The 17,966-nt window shown below is 35.4% G+C and overlaps 1 protein-coding gene across 4 annotated transcripts in view; it reads left to right on the forward strand.

The window, feature by feature from the left end:
- Nucleotides 1-17,692, forward strand: part of PRKG1 (protein kinase cGMP-dependent 1) — a 1,239,474-nt gene extending 1,221,782 nt beyond the window's left edge. For all 4 annotated transcript variants that reach the window (XM_036924011.2, XM_036924010.2, XM_036924012.2 and 1 more), the window contains 6 exons: nt 4,737-4,878; nt 6,165-6,328; nt 11,807-11,929; nt 12,010-12,072; nt 13,290-13,356; nt 15,346-17,692. In XM_036924011.2, coding sequence (XP_036779906.1) covers nt 4,737-4,878; nt 6,165-6,328; nt 11,807-11,929; nt 12,010-12,072; nt 13,290-13,356; nt 15,346-15,444 — 658 coding nt within the window. In that variant the 3' untranslated portion in view covers nt 15,445-17,692. The remainder of the gene's footprint in view (nt 1-4,736; nt 4,879-6,164; nt 6,329-11,806; nt 11,930-12,009; nt 12,073-13,289; nt 13,357-15,345) is intronic.
- Nucleotides 17,693-17,966: the final 274 nt, after the last annotated feature.

Below are 17,966 nucleotides of genomic sequence, written 5' to 3' on the forward strand. Positions count from 1 at the left end.
CCAGTGTCAGAAGCAATGGACCTATTCTATATAAAATCACCTCAGAATCATCGGTCTCTGCCAATTTTCTTATATTTACAAGTAAACATATTGTTTTTATTCTAGACTTCTCCTACTTAAGAAATTGCTGGGGGAAAGAATAGTTTTAAACATCCAGACTCTAATTAGTAATGCCACTGAGTAGCTTTCTCACTGTTTAAATTGAGGCTGAAAGTCTGGAAGTTAATTTTAAGAAGAAACAACACCAAAAGAAAAAGAAAATTATGCTGCTTGTCACAATGTATGAAATATCTATAATCAAAACAAGCCATATTATTCATTTCATTCCATTTTTCCTTGTGACCCAGGAAAGTACAGGGAGAAGCAGATGCTATTCTGAAAGCTTCAAGGAAATGTATTTTGTGTTGATTTTAAGAAAGGTTTGTGTGACTGACTGTATACTTTACTGACATAGTAATACTTCTGAGCCTTAGGGATTTAGCACAGGAAGACTGTATGATAGCAACAGACACCCTCCTTGTCTCACCTAGTAGCTGAAATGACCATTTTTTGCCTCTCACTCATTCTTCTCATCAGCATAGAAAAGGAACACAGAGCATTTTTTTGCTGTTAAGAAATAAGAATTAGAATGACACCATATATGCAAACAAGATTTGAGGACTACGAAATATTTTCTTACCTTTGAGATACGAACTACAGCACTGATGTGTTAATTGTTGAAATTATTTCCTTGGTTTATTATTCATTAACCATTAAGTTGTGTCTTCTAATTTACAACTTCTTGTTTTCCACAAATTCTGTTCCGTTATTTGGAATAGGTTGTTACAAATTTTATTTATTTACCTTTCCTCCATAACACTTAAAAGAATTGACACCCTTGCAACTTTCTTAAAAATGTAAGTGATTAATATGATAAACATATTTATATTCATGTTATATCTAAAACATTAGCACTTATATATAAGTAATACATTCTAATCTAATGAAATTTAACATTTTAACTATTTATTTCATTTAAATTTTTTAATGTGCATGTTAATTTTTCCTGTTGAATATCTTAAATAATTTGGAAGCCATACTTTTCAAATCACGCACATCTCATTTCTGGTTATGTATCTTCCTGGATGTGTTCTATAAGCCAGCGAGTAATTTTCTATGTACCTTCTCCTTGATTCCAGCTATTTTGTGGGGGTCATTATTTAAATTCCATTTTAGATGACCTACTAGATGGTACAGATTGAATATATTTCAAGGAAATTAGTCTATTTTTATAATAATTTAGCCTCCCTAACTTTATAATTGGCAATAAACTTGCAAGGGTTGTGACATACTTTCAGTTTATACACTCACTAATGACTGTAGTTACTAGTCAACAAAAAGAGGGAATTTACCTTTCAGTGAAAGATGCTTTGTCTTTGTTATATTTGGTGTTTCAGGACTCAGTTTATGACAAGCTGATTCGACACTAATTAAATTTTGAGTCTATCAGTAAGTATACATAACCTTTTAATTCTCTCAGTCAAATTGTTGTTATCTACTGCCATCTAGCTAAAATAAAACAACTACCCATTCCCAAAGAAGGTATAAGAGCCTACTCATTACTTGTTTTAACTGAAATGACACAACCGTCAAGACGTAATTTATTATTTCACACATCTATATAGGGCAGTGATTTATGTCCTTAAGCAACTTTCTAACTGTTGATAAAATAAGCTTTCACTTTTGTTTTAGATCAAATTTACATTGTCATTTACAATTCTAATAGTAATTTTTCATTTTGAGTCACCCTAATGCTATGCTTTTTGACTGCTTTCACAAGTATATTTTGAAATCCACAAATTACCTACCTCAAGTGTTTTGTGATGAAACTGTGTTGCTGGTAAACACTTGGTGCATATATATTATGTAGATCTATAACATAGAAACATATTTGAGACAAGGTATTCATTTAATTTTTAAAGTCAGTTACAAACATATTTTTATATATGGGAGATAACAGATCTGTTGAAGGAATGCAAACCCATTTTCTAGGCCAATCCAAATTTCAAAATGGCTCAGAACCAGAGAAACCCTGAAACACATAAACAGAGCTGTCAAGAAGTGAAGGCCCAGAGACATATGCCAAAGATATATATGTTTGTGGTCAGTTCACTTCATGAAAAAAAGGGTTTTGATTGGCACAGAGTAAAGGCTAATTTTTGCCAGCACCATTGTGAGAAGTATGGAGGTAGAACAGAGATTAGAAGACTAGTTCAAGTGGACCCACAGCAGACCTTGGCAGAGAGAAGCAACAAATACTTGGATAATGATGATAATTAGTGTTGCAACCTCCTCACTCCCATTCCCCAAAAGACTCCAGGCCTGTCTGTATCAGTCCATTTTCCTAGAAAAAGACACAGTAGCTAAAGAAGAGATTTTTGGCATTCAAACACAATGACTCCTATTTACTAAGTACCAGTCATGTGCCAGACACTTATTCTAAATACATGTATCAATTATTTGTGCCCTTACAACAACCCAGTGAGATCGTTTCTACTTACTAGCCTCACTTTACCCATGAGGACAATGACCCAGAGAGATACACAGTTAGTTGCTCAAGATTAAACAGAAGGTGGAGCCCTGATTTGAGCTCAAGATTCCTGCTTCAGAGTCCATATTCCTACTCTGATAAATCTGAGTTTGCACTAGGATTTTTTCATCTTCCCATTAAAGGCTAGCTTATTTAGAATATAAACATGAATACCACTCAGCAGAAATTTCATGAGAAATTGATCTCTCACTTAAGTGTTTACTTTCCTTACATTTACAATGCATTTGTCCATTTGCTTCCATTAACAACTAAATACTAAGGAGAACAGAAATACATTGCCCAGAGTCACAACTGCAGAAATACTCTCTCTTAAAATTACCAAGAATTTATAGGCTTTCAAAATAGCCAATCCAAATTACAGTTAGATGATAATTCTGATACAAAGAAGTAATCAAAATTTTCTTATGATCAGACATGCGATGTGAAATAAGGCTTTATTCCAGGTACTGTTTTGTTTTGCTTTGGTTTGCTTTCCATTGAAGAGGGCTTGAAGTCATGCAACACTCCACATAGTTAAAGGTCTATGTTACTTACCTATATGTGGATACTTACTATTTAAGGCAAAACAAATCTCTCCAATTCAAAGAAATAAACTGCTCTTGCTAGGAAAACATTAATCAAGGGCAAATAAGAAAGGACCTTCAAGGCACTACTCTAATCCCTTTCTCAACCCACAGAGTTATATATAGCATTAGCTCTACAGATACCTCCAAAGTCAGAAGACAACTGCCGCATAAAGGATGTCTTTCATTTCCTAATATAGATGCAATTCTTTTTGAAGGAACTTTTTCTTGTCCTTACAAATTCACAAGTGTTCCATTCAGACATTGTTGAAGAGATACTAGAATCTTGGTAATTATAGCTAAGATTCTAGTATCTAGAACAGTAAGTATCATCATGCCTTGAATTGTACTTCAAAGCTGAGATATTTCTTTGGGAAAAAAGCTATTTCAGTGACAACCAGTGGTTGAAGTACATGTCTTTCTGGAGAATACTATGTGTTTCTAAAAACCAGTCTGAAAGGTGACTGCTCTAGCCTTTGATTTGTTGATTAATTTTGTAAAACACAGCAATTATACAAATTTTTAAATTCCATAATTTTGTATGACATAACAGCCATATTTTACTTCCCAGTTTGACATTACTTCTTACTGAAAAAGAAGCAAATGCCACGAAAGAGCAAACTGGCATCAGGGACTCGTGAAAGCAATGCCTGCAGCCAAAACCGCCTGTGTTCTCATCTCTTGTTACATCTCAGCCTCCGCAGGAGCTAATGTTCACACAAATGTTTCTGAATTATCATGAAATTATTAAACTGTGTTTACTACTTGGGAAAGATGGAGAGGATTCAGCTTATCTTCTTAAGGAATTCTATGAAAAAAAAAGAACAACTGAAGTATAAAAGTTCTGCCCTTGGATGTCAAGGATTTCTTTATTGTTACTTCATTAAATAAAGAGCTTTCTTCTTAAACATCATAATCAAGTTAACTAATAATATTTTACTCCCAACTACCGTTTTCCTCCTAATTATCTTTTAGCTTCATCTTTTGTGTTTAATAAAGCAGTATTATTTATCTTGCAGACAGTTTCAAAACAGAAGAACAATTTAGGATATGATTTCATCAGTAGCATTACATATTTGCAAAGTGGTTCTTCGAAACCTTAACCTTTATTTTTAGTTTTATGAACCATACCTGTATTAGCTAGGGAAATTCAAAAGCAAGCCCTCAAAGCATAAATATGAGTAAACCATAAACTGCTTTGAAAAAACAAACCCTGGTAGATGAGCTCTAAAATAGGACTCATCTTTCTCCTACCCAACCACTGTAACTGTGCCTAAGTAGATTGTAGTGGGCTTTTGGGAGGAAGCCACAAATTCACAAAATATGGTGTGTAGTTGAACTTTTCTTCAACACTTCCAGGAATTCAGGTCTAATTACCCTAATCATAAGGACAAAGACTTCCTTGACTTGAACCTCAAATGCTGTTGAAAACCCGGAACAATACCAATTACATGACATTTGACCAATAGGACATTGGTCTCTGGGGTCAAATTTTGGCACAGGAGTAAAATGAGGAAGAAAAGTAAAACCGGATTAGAAAAGCAAATGTCTTATTCACTTTCATTTCATTTTCTCTATCTCAGAGGTTCATTCGAAGATTCTACAACCAGATTTTACACAGCATGTGTGGTAGAAGCTTTTGCCTATCTGCACTCCAAAGGAATCATTTACAGGGACCTCAAACCAGAAAATCTCATTCTAGATCACCGGGGTTACGCCAAACTGGTCAGTGCATTTTACACGTGGTTTTTAAAGTACATGCCCCGTTATCTTAAAATATTGGTTTATAAAGCTGTGTTCACTTGCTAACATTAAAATCTGTTTTCTTTGTAAATGTTATAACTTTTCTTAAAAGTAGTCTTTGTTGTTACTATTTTCAACCAACTATTCTTTCAAATTATGGAAAAGTTGTGAGAAAATAGATTGGCTAGGCTTGAATTTATACCCTCGTAAAACCTGCTTAAGTGGGCTCATGCTTGCTGGCCTGTGTTCACAGACTTAGAAGAGCTTCATACAAGCCCTTTTTCTGGTCAGCTTTCTGCCATCCAAAGGGAATGAGTCTTTGTTTTCTGAAAAACCATGAATCATTTTAATATTATAGATTTAAGAATAATTTCAATATAAAAATGGGCTAAAATGGGCTTTGTAGGCATTGTTAGCCAGTCCATGTTAATAGTAGTAGTAGTCCTTGTTGTAACTAGTCAAGAGCTCTTCTATAGAAGTTCTTTTATTTTAAGAGATGCACAATGTTTGTGAGCTTTGACTGTCAGCACCTAATTGTATTTTTTTAAACTTCTGGATTTTTTCTTTAGTATATGATTTTCAAAGAAATAAAATCAGTAGCTTATTTATTGGTGTTTGCATGTGTGTGCATGTGTGTATTAATACAATGGTTAATCATTTGTATTCCTAAACAAATTTAGAAAAAACTGGATTTTCTGTATTTGACTCTCCTCCTTCAAAAGATTTCTAGAAAAATGAAGGCTAGATTTACATTTTATCTCTATATTTTCTAAGAGCAGAGTCATTGGTCCCCTAACTTTGTTATTCAGCTCCTTCAACAGTAAAGTAGCTTCTCAGTTAATACCAAATGAATTGTTAGCCTAATTAACTCCTACAGAAATCATGTATATCCTGGAAAACATGTCAAGTAGTTCCACCTGGTCTTTTAAAAATTTTGAGTAGAGGAGAAATGATTTGTTTATGTCCCACCCTGCATTGGCTAAAAGAAGGGAAAAGGAAATATTTCCAGAAAGATAGTTTTGCCTTTACTTTTTTTAATGGTATGAGTTTTATCCTATACTCAGGTTTCAACTTTTCCCATTGAAGCTGAGTTTGATCAGAGATATTTATTTGCTTGAAATATAGATAACTCCTTAGAAGACAGGACTATAATAGCATTCATCTGATTTTATTTTATTATTATCCTCAGTGTACTGCAAAGTAACTTACTGCTTTTAAACTTAACCATAAGTGGCTTGGAATGATCTTGGCTTTTCTGTCTTTGTAAGGTTGACTTTGGCTTTGCAAAGAAAATAGGATTTGGAAAGAAAACATGGACTTTCTGTGGGACTCCAGAGTATGTAGCCCCAGAGATTATTCTGAACAAAGGCCATGACATTTCAGCCGACTATTGGTCACTGGGAATCCTAATGTATGAACTTCTGACTGGCAGGTACGGAAATTGATAAGAGAATTGTTGATAAAAATAGACCAGCAAACAGCTACACACTCCTGCCTTTGTCACTCCAGACTGACTATCCTACAGTACATTTCACTGTATCTTATTACCACAGATCAATTAGTTATGCAAGAGACCAGGAATTTATAAAGCAAAGTCTAAAAGGGGTCCAATGAGGGCCACCAACTTTTGGTCTTGGTATTGCTAATTATTTATGCATACGTGAATGTGGAATGATCTGGTATCTTTCTATAAGGTCTTTGAGCCGATTGATTTAGCCAGCAGTGAAGCAAGGTCAATGATAACCATATGAAAACATCAAGGGTCTAATTTAGAAATTAGAGAATGTATTAGTAATTGCTATATCTAAGTGAAATGTGAATACAGGTCTTTTGTGTAATAATATTACAGTCATCAACAACTGAAAAAGGTACTATGGATACTACTGGGTAAAAACAGACTATACACCAGCATGCCATGTACTAAGGACAATGAGTAATAGGGTCATTATGAAATAAAGAGTGCAGAAGAGGGCTGTGTTTGTCTAGAGAGACTTTTGAAGAAGATAAGACTACAGCTGGGCCCCACAAGGAATAGGCCTCAGACATAGAGAGCAAGCAGAAGGGCATTCAAGGCGGAGACAAGGCTTAGCTTAGAAGGGCAGTAATGAGCAAAGACACAGGAAAAAATCATGTAAAAAAAAATAATGGGAAATCAATGAAGTCATCTCTCAAGGACCATGATTGCTGCTCTGGAGGGCTTCCACTCCATCCAGAGAGGGGATCACTGAGTATTTTCTGACAAAGGAGTGACGTGTGTTGTGGTATATGAGAAAAAAACAAATCAGCAGTAACATGTAGGGCACATTGTAGGAGGGATGGGGTAGCTAGTTGAAGATCATTCCAATAACTCAGATCTAGAAAGCTGGGAACTTAATATCAGGTAGGGGCAGTGGAAATAAAGGGATAAGCCTGAGGCAGGATGTGAGAGTTACTTAGGAGATGTTAGTAGCGACAGGGAAAGTGAGGGAGACTTGGGACTGTTAGCCTCAGGATTCTTAGTGGTGACTGAGTGAATGTAGGAAGCACTTAGTGTCTAGAACACAGGAAGCACTCCAAAATGCTACCGGCTCCTGAATGCCTATCATTGCCAGGAGTAGCTATACTGTGGTTTTACATTATTAGTCTTGAAACTTCTATGTTGACTTCAAATAAGTTGTCTGACCTAACCCAATTTTATTCAGCATTATCCTTCTACCTAGAGGCAAGTTGTTTTAAATGTATGACAAATTAAGTAGACATGTAAGGAATATAAAGATTTGGACAATAAAAAAGGGTAAATGTAATATGCTTGCATGTATGTAGATAGATAACCTTTTTGGTGTTATTAGAATTATATAAAAAGCAATCATGTGAATAGAAGAAATCATCATCATCATAATAAGTAAATAATAAAAGCAATCATAATGAATAGAAGTAAGCTCAATATTAACTATTAACTAAAGAATTTAAATACCAAACATTAGTAACTAGACTAAAATATTAACCATGGCAATTTCTATTTTTCTTTATACATTTAAATTTTTTCTACAATCATTTATTTTTTAAGAGATAAGAAAAAAGAAGAGAAAACCTTATTCTTAAAAATTGGCATGTACCAAACTGTAAAGAAATTCTTAATAACAGAAGAATCTTTAATCATTTAAAATGTCACAGGCCACAATATCTGACTACAGTATAATGAAACTGGAAATTGATATGAAGACTTGAAACACTTGAAAATTTAAAAAGAGTTTTCCTAAATAACCACAGGATCATGGAAGTTATAGAATAGAGCAGTAATAAAAATAAAACAGTGTAAAGCATAATTTGTGCTGTATGGCCAAAGCTGAACTTAATTTTTTACCACAAACATTTATATCACAAAAATACTTATTATGATTAAAAGCAAATGAACTTAGTACCCATCTCAAGAAACAAAAAGACTTCCAGGCAAAGATAATAGACTAAAAACATCTCTACTTTCCTCCTTCTAAACCCAGTGCCGAGAAATGGGGTTGTGGGAAGGTAAGAATAAAACACGTAAGCTCATCTTTAGCTACCAGGAAAGTCTCAGCAAACACTGTGAAATATAGGACATGACTAGGAATGACTCTGAACAAGGTTCCTTGGACCAGAAGCAGGACCCGAAATGCTGTGGTCCTGAAGGTCATATCTAGTGACTTCTGATTGGAATAGTTTTAGAGGAATGAATTCCTCACTTAGAAAAGTCAGGAATGTTCATGTTGAAACCCAGTTAAGCCCCAGGTATACCAACTCTGCCTTTTAACACCCATAATGTTGGCCAGTAAAATGAAAAGGAGCTAAAAAGGGAGAGCAACAGTGATTGCAGGATTTCAGAGAATGTGGTAGAGCTTTGCTATGAGTCACATGAAATCCTGAAGGCCAAAAATTGAGGGTAAGTGAAATAAATGATCTGATGAGAGGTTTTATAAGGCAACAAATCCTAGGACAGGCTGCTGAATTCCCCACTTGCTTCCTTCTTTCCAGCCCTCCTTATTCTGTTTAGGGAGCTAGGCCCATCAGAAAGGGCCCATAAGACCCAGTCCCTACTCTTCTCACAACCCTAGTCCTCTTTTATTCACCCAATTCCTTTTCCGGTTAATGGTTTTGTGCAAGAATTCATGGGCCCTGACCTGACCCGGGAAAAGAAGACTCATCTCCAGTTTCACACTTAGATTCAGTTCATCTCTTCTCACCACATGACATCCCCAAGTCATGGGTTTGATTTGTTTGGACTCACAACCTGAACTGATCCAAGCAGACTTAAAGGAAGAATTTTGACATATATTCATGGAGGAGAATTATCAGTGCCTTTAGCATGCACTCAGTGAATAATTATTAAATGTATATAAGCCCCTACTTCCATGGGTAGTCATCTTACAGCTATGAGGGGAAATAACCTCGGGATGAAGCCAACATGGAGTATGGCAGAACAAAAGCCTGGAGAGAACCTGGGTCATTGAGGCACTGATCCCATAGACGACAAGAGAAGTAAACTAGTAGAGCTCAGGAACATCACAGAGCTAGGAATATCGCAGAGCTGTGAGTCATATTATAAACACCCAGAAATAGAATCATGGCAAAGACAAACCCAGCCAGGAGGGTACTATATAGATTAGGGAAAAATAATGGGAAAGATATTATTACAGAAAGAAGATAATAGAAGTCAAAGGAAATAGAAAAACAATTATGTATATGTAGCAAATATTACAAATAGGATAATAAAACATTCAATTATATAATAGCAAATTCATGTCATTCAAGACTTAGTGAATTCTTTCAATCAGCAGTGACCATGAGGAAATGGATTCCGGGTCTGTCTCGTGTAGTTTTCTAACTTAATGGATAAGAAACAACCAAACGGGTATCCAAGCCACAAAAACACACCATGCTTGGTGTGGAGTGAGGAGGATTGGCATTTATCTCAAACTTTTCTAGAGCACCTTTAATGCCAAAGCATAGTACCTCAAGACCCGTGTAGCTCTGAAAGAGAAGGAACATACCACCCAAGTAATTTATACCAAGTTGAGTAATTCTTAAAGTATAAAGACAACATAGTGTTTTCAAGAAAGACCAGGGGTGCAGGTTTCTACCTGAATGACCAAGTCAACCAAGAGAGGAATCAAAATGAAGCACTAGAGAATAAAGAAACCAGTAAAGATTGGTGATGAGCTTCGAATCTGATAAAAGAATTTAGATAAAATAGCTTAATCTTGGATGGAATAGGCATCAATTGTAAGAACCATGAAAATCATCTTTAACAAATTATTTTGTTTCATCACCAGGAATGGAGTGAAAGCCCTTCAAAAACACAAAGCAAAAATATAGAAAAGCATTAAACTGATAATTTAAAAAAATCCAAGATGGAGCTCTTCCTCAATGTAAAGTAAAAATCAAAACTGGCAAGTTCACTTAAGAGAATAAAGAGAATATTCAATCATAACATCACATAAAGGGGAAATTCTTAAATTCTATGAAAATACTAAGTAGAAATTATATACTTATACATTTTAAAAACTGATTTAAAATTGACGGACGCTTGCTACATGTATTAAAATGAGGAGAAAATACTTGTCACAGAAAACAGGGACAAAAACTCAAGGTGGACGCCAACACAGCCCTCAGTGAATCTGCTCCTCCCTATTCTAAGCAACTTAATGTTTGTAGCCTGCTCAGTTAAGAGGAAATAATTTAAACTGCTGTACATGAGATGGACAAAAATAATCATAATCCATAGGATTTTCCCCTAAAGAGACATGACCTCTGTATTGAGAATAATTTCCAAAGAGACCATTTGTCTAGTACATCATTTGCTCCCTCTGAACTGTGAGAAGTTTGGTGGATGGAGCTGATTTTAGTTGTCTCTCTATTCCCTGTGTGCCACAGAGCCACACTCCAAGGGTGGGTAGGTGAAAAATCAACAGATCTGGTTCATGTAGACTTGGGTATTACATCCTTCCTGATAAAGAAGATGTCTTATGTTTGTTAGGTTATTTGCTGAGTACTAATGATCAGGGGAAGAAAAGGATATGAAAACTAGTCTGCAAAAGCATTTGTTCAAACAGATATTTTATAGTCATTTACTATGTGCTAAGCACTCTTCTAGAATGGGAATATAGCAGCAGAAAACAAAATAGTTTAGAAGGGAAGGTATATAAAACAAGTCATCACACAAATGAAGACATAATTACAAAGTATAGTAAGTAACATAACACATGCTTATATGAGAGCAGGACAGGTGATTAATTCAGATGAAGGTTTAAATTTGAAAATTGAGATTATTACAGTTATGTTAGTTGATAGAGGTTATGGCATCAGTTATATGTTATAGGTTGATCAGAGCACAACTTTTTGACATAGCAACAAAACACTTAAGCTAAGAGTAAGTGAAGCATTAGCCAGAAAATGTGAGAAGACCCTTCCAAGCAAAGTAAATAGCATTCTGAGGCAGGCAAATGCTGGGCATTTCAGAGGAAAAGAGAGAAGGCTGGTGTGCTTGATTCCAGTCAGGGAAGGGTATGATGGTAGGAGATGGAGCCCTATCCGTGGTGTTCTTACAGCCCATTCTAATGATTTGGACATTACCCCAAGTGTAATCAGGGCAAAGTAAGAGGAAGAAAAGGGCCAGAAAGTCTAAATGGCATCTTGACGGATAGCAAGAGGAGTTCGGCTTCTGCACCAAAAAGAGAAGAACAGCAGACAAACTGAACCCAGTTGTGGTTTTGCTAAGTGATTTACATACTTGGAAAGGTTTCCACACCATAGTGCTAATGTATCAAGTTTTCATTCCATTTTGCTACTAATATACTCCCTAAATAAGAGCTTATATCATTGATGGAGTTACAACAATTTAAGTTTTCTTACTTAGAAAATACAAGTGATGGCTTTTTCATGTCTCTCATTCTTGCAGTCCACCTTTCTCAGGCCCAGATCCTATGAAAACCTACAACATCATACTGAGGGGGATTGACATGATAGAATTTCCAAAGAAGATTGCCAAAAATGCTGCTAACTTAATTAAAAAACTATGCAGGTAAACATTTCAACCATAATATTTTTGAAAGGATCATAGTGTGAAAAAAGACTCCTTAACAATTATGAATTTATTTTTAGGGATAATCCATCAGAAAGATTAGGGAATTTGAAAAACGGAGTGAAAGACATTCAAAAGCACAAGTAAGTGTCCTTTCCTTAAAACTTGAGGTTTGAGAGTTCAGTAAATCTGACAAGTGTTTTTCCAGGCTGCCAAATGTGTTTTAAGTCAGTGGTTGTCTAATAGAATCAACCTACAGGAACACCTGAGACATGAAGACTAATTAGCCTTTTCATTTAAGGCCTTTCTAGGTTTGTCTTTGGGACTTTATTTAGATACACTTGACCCTGTGACATGGTAAACAACAGATTGACTAAATTCAGTTTATCCCAGCTCCTACTAACTGCATTTTTCATCTGTGGCACAAAGAGGAAATGTATATTTTTAACTCTGGGGTACTATTCTCTACCAGAATATCCAAAACAAAAGCCCTTCACCCTGTCATGTCTCATTTCCTAAACTAGAACTAAAATATATTTTTTCAACCATTTCCTAATTCAATGATATAACAAAGAAAAAAAAGTATGGTATTTTTTTAAATAATAGCAGCATCTTAAATATCAACCTTACCTATATTCATTAGACATCCTAAAGCTAAAGTAAGACCAAATTGGTTTTTCTCTATTAGTCTGGTTGTGTAACCTTCACAGGTAATTCACATCCCTACCATAAGAACTTACCAAAATGCCTATAAATATCTAAAAAGCCTGCTAAGAATTTGGTGTAAGCATTTGCTAATGGTGAACCCTCTAAAAAACAACGTACTGTATTGACATTTCATTATGAATTATTACGGCCTCTTAGTATTTAATGTTTCCTTTCATGAACACAAAGAACATACCAAGTCAGGGTTAGACCTCTTTGACAACCTTCACTCTATTAGAAAATGAAACCATGAGGAAAGTGGGATATGCAGAGACTAATACAGTAATGTAAAAGCTTCTGTCTTACTTTTCATGCCTTGATTCTACCTCCTTAAAATAAAATACCCTTTAAGGCACTATGGCCAAGCAGAGTATGACATTTATTAAGTAATGATACTGTACAAACAAGGTAATACAGACATTATGACTGAAGTTGGTAGAATAAAAACTGGCTTTCTAGTTGATGTTTCAAATTTTGACAATTAGGTATTGTACATAATAGCTAAGTGGGAAAATCTGCAATTAAATTGAAAACATTTCTGTCACATTAAAAATTTACCTATCTGCTTTGCTTCAATCATGTACATCAAATATGTTGCAATGAGGCTTCATCTGAAGTAAAATGCCTTTAACTATCTGCTTTTTTCCTTTGCTAGGTGGTTTGAAGGCTTTAACTGGGAAGGCTTAAGAAAAGGCACCTTGACACCTCCTATAATACCAAGTGTAAGTAGACTTCCCAGCTAATAATTGTATGACATACATGAAGGTATCTAGTCAGTTATCCTGTGATCAGAGTAAATAAACTATAGAAGCATCATATTAAAATAATGACATATAAAATCCAAGCTTAAAAAAAAGTAAATTAGGGCATGAATATTGCATGTGTGTTTTACCATTGCCTCTTTAAATTACTCATTCTAATTTGTTTCTTTTATTTGTGAAAAAAAAGTTTACTTTTAGTACAGTACATGTGAAATATATACTGATGTAGTCAGCAGGGTATGATGAATCTCTAGTGACTGGCTTATTTTTTTTCATAATGTAGAAACTTTATATACTATTTCCCAAGAATAAGAACACATTAATTTTAATGAATTAGTCATATTCATGAATTTCCAGAAATAAGTATATTTTTAATTTCTACCCGTATGTATTCTCTCTACACAAGTTCTTAGCAATTTAATGTGTATGTGAGTACACTTGGGTGAGTTAAGGCAAAATTGCTGCTATTTTCTGTTTATGATTCCAGTTCACTCTACTTCGCTCTGTCCCCAAGAATCTAACCTGTAAGTGCCACATCAAAGCATTCCTTTGCTCTCTGGTTTCTGGTTGAGTTCGGTCAATAGTCCAGCAAGGATTTTCAACAACTGTCGAATCCTTGCCAATACTGGTTCATTTATGCCCCATGCTGCTCCTCCGTCCCCGCCTCCGCATTATTTTAAAGCACTCACAGGCACAACTGTGCTCTTTTACCCTTTAATTGGGCTCTGAAAGAAGAGGATTCTCTTATCTTACACTTCCAATGTTTTGCTAAATACTCAGTCCACTAGGGGGAATAAGTGTTCACACTCTTAACTGATTCCATTTGTTTTTCTAGTTGGTACTGCTTTATCTAATAACATTTGCTGCATCTTAACTAGAGGGGAGAGGGCTACTTGTGGTGACAATCCTTTCATTTATATACTTCCTTTTGCTGGGCTAACTTAGAATTGCTCATTAGAGGGAAACATTTTCCCCACTTCTAATATTCCCCATTTCTAATATTCATTTCTGGGGTAATGTTTATGTTTATTCACAACTAAAACAGAAGTGCCATTACAGTATCGTACATTACAGGTGCTAACTGCATTCACAAAGTTTTGTTTGTAGAACAAGAGCAGAATAAGAAACTTGGAGGGGTAAATATTAAGCCTAAATTATCCTAACCTAAATTGATCAGGGAGGTCTCCTTTTATGTAGTAGTAATATTAAATGGGAACACACATATATATAAATGGTTTTAAATATTATAGAATATGAGAATATGAGGGAAACTAAAGTGTGTTTCTTCATTGCTTTTATGGATGCTCTAGAGATCGGACTTTGCCCAGTACATCTGCAAGGGTTTTACTCGAGTTATTCTAAGTAATAGCTAGAATAAATATCTAAAATCTTTAAGATGATCTACAAGTCTCTGCATAACCTGACTTCTGCCTATTTCTCAATTCCATCCCCGCCTCTTTCATACAGCAACCACATTGGCCTCTTTTCCATAGTTCACAGCATGGAGTGTGCTCTCTCTCTCTCTCTCTCTCTCTCTCTCTCTCTCATCTCAGGACCTTTGCATATGCTCTACCCTATTTATTGAACTCATTGATTCTTAGGTTTAAAATGCTTTTCTCAAAGAGGCTTTCCATACCCCCTCTTATACTCTCATGGTACCTTGTGTCTTTTCTTCATAGCATGAACTGAATTTTATAATTACCTATAGATTTTTCTAGTTGTTTCTTTTAATCTTACAATTTATTCCATACTAGAGTATTAACTCCATGAGGGCAGGAACCCTGCCTATTTTCACTCACCACTGTTACCCCTACTACAAAACCTCCTATCTAGCGACATTCAAAAAAACAGTCTTTGATTAAGGAATGAGTAAGAAATGATTTTTTTTAATCTAGCGTGAAATTTTACTAAAAACCCAGAAACCCTTCGTTCATTCTTTCCTACTTTCAGGTTGCATCACCCACAGACACAAGCAATTTTGACAGTTTCCCTGAGGACAATGACGAGCCTCCGCCTGATGATAATTCAGGATGGGACATAGACTTCTAACGTATTTCTCTTACCTGCTTCTGCCTTGCTGAAGACAGCTTTTTCTGAGACACAGCTGCCAGCAAACCTGAGGGAAGAGAGAAGAACAGTGCTCGGGGTCACCACAATGCCTTCGATCGATGCTGCTCCAGTAACTTCAGTGGCATTAGGACTTCTTGCTTAGATGACAATAATGCTCTTTACATGTTTTCTGTTTGACCCTAAAAATAGCAGTTGACATGGTGGTCCTGAAGCAAAGCCTTTCACCAGTAAAGAGATGTTCTCTATTGTCGCTTGATCTTGCTTTGCTCTGATTATAATTTGAAAGGCTGTAAGAAACACGTGAATCTAATAAGAGAGTCTGTACTTTGCTAGAATCATCGAGAAGATAAAAAAAGTAACATAGTGGGTACGATAGATTACTGTGGTACAAAAACTGGGCCTTTCCTTTCTCCAAGTGAGGGCTGCAGGACCAAGGACTGCAAGCCGGTGTATATACCGTACAAAAGAGGACCACACACCTGCTGGTCACAGAGTTCATGGCAAACCAGTGCTAGAAGTTTCATGATTTTATTTCCCAGCTGTGCTGATGACGAGACTGAATGTTATCTTTCCTTTCTGACGGATTTTAAAAATTGGTATGTTAAAAGCACAACTGCTCTGGATCCTGCTGAGAACTCCCAGAGCAGGTATATATGTGTTTTCACAGAGGACTGAAGAAAACATGCATGTTATGTGTTTCTTTTTGATAAATTGGCATGACAGAGTGGAGAAAAAGCAATTCACAAACCATTTCATATTTTTTAAAATTTTGTGCTTCAAGATGGTCCTGGAAATAAATGACTAGCAGCCAATTGGTTTTTATTTATTACCTAATATACCCTCAAACTGAGACTTAAAATATTCCCTTTTATAAAAATAAACCCTTGGGGTGGGGGTAGGGTGGGGTGGAGAGGGATTAAGATCCATCCAAAAAAAAAAAAAACACTATATAGGTGCTATGTATATCTTTCATCTGTAATGTCAGTGTCTGAACAGACAATACAAATTCTAATCATTAAATGTGTAGCCAGACTCACTTAAGCATTTTCATTAAGTTTATCAAACCAAACTCCTGTCAGATTTCACTTACACCACATAGTCTAAGGTTTAGGGAGAAAGCTGATTAAAAATCTATTTGAACTAGCTTCTTGTCTTAGGCCTGAACCGAAAAAAAGAGGAACGCAAGCAAGCATTGAATCATTAAAATTCACCAGATGAGAAATCTTACGTGAAGTCAGGGGACAAGACCAAAACCTGACCAGGTGTCGATTACCTTTTCGTGACTGAGTTTGTGCACGTGCGAGAGTAGGAAGAGGATAGAAAGCAGAAATCTGATTTCTGAAAAATAAATTTTCACTGAATACAGCAGATATTACAACCTCGAAATATACTACTTAGGAAAGACTACATTTTAAACTATCACACGTTTGCTTTTTTCACACGAGGAAAAGAAAAAATCTGCAATTTAAACTGAGTCCCTGGCTGGAAGGCCAGCTATTACTTACTATATAAGGGGTAGAGCCCTTTGAAAGCTCTTCCTGCACAAATAGCATCATACCTACTTAAAAGAATGCATAATCGTATGCGCTGTCATTCTGATTTGGAACTGTGTGTGAATTTGGTACATTAAAAAGAGGTGTGCTTTCTTACAGTAGATTTTTTTTTAAGTCAAATGTAGACATTTCTGTAAAAAATACATCCATCTATGAAGTTATACCTTATTTAAGAAGTCATATATTACAATTTTCATTTGAACTTTTCATACTAATAGTAATTTAGAATATAATATCTTCTCAAAATATAGTAATCTGATTAACATTTTGAGAATAAAAATAAGAGCATATTATGCATAATCAGAATAAAGTTAAATGAAAATGTTGATTCTTAAGATGATGTTCTTGCATAACTGAAATTTTCCCTCCCTTACAATTTGTCAAAATCAGTCTATTTCCCAAGATACCCACTTTCCTCAAAGGTTTTAGAAAATAAAATTAAACACACCAACCTAAAAATCCAGCTATGAATGCCTTTTCAAAAGTTTTGTTACTTTTAATTGGGATTTTTAAAATATATAATTTCAACACTACAGTTAATTCAGTGATTTTTTTTTTTAAAGAGTGGGTTAGGCATGCCAAAGGTTTGCTAGAATAATGAACCTACCTAATCATTAAGAGAATCTGCTCCTGCAACTTTTGAAATATCCCACTAGCAGGGACTCTCTTGTCCCCTCCTGGCGTGAGCCAGGAGCTCTATTCTCTCACTTTATTTACAAATAAAAGACTGTACTTTGCTCTCCTAAAAAAAAAAAAAAAAAAAAAAAATATCCCACTAGCCCCAGAGATAAGCACTTACTGTGAATTTTGCAACTATGGTTCAAGTCTAAGACAAGCAATGTGCACAAGTTCCATAGAGGATGAAGCTCTACTCAGCGCACTGTAACTATAGGCTGTTTCTCCCACTTGTTACTGCATCTTTGTTCATTTTGCCTGTGGCATTGCATT

The sequence above is a fragment of the Manis pentadactyla genome, chromosome 8, assembly GCF_030020395.1.
Source record: "Manis pentadactyla isolate mManPen7 chromosome 8, mManPen7.hap1, whole genome shotgun sequence".
Lineage (NCBI taxonomy): Eukaryota > Metazoa > Chordata > Mammalia > Pholidota > Manidae > Manis > Manis pentadactyla.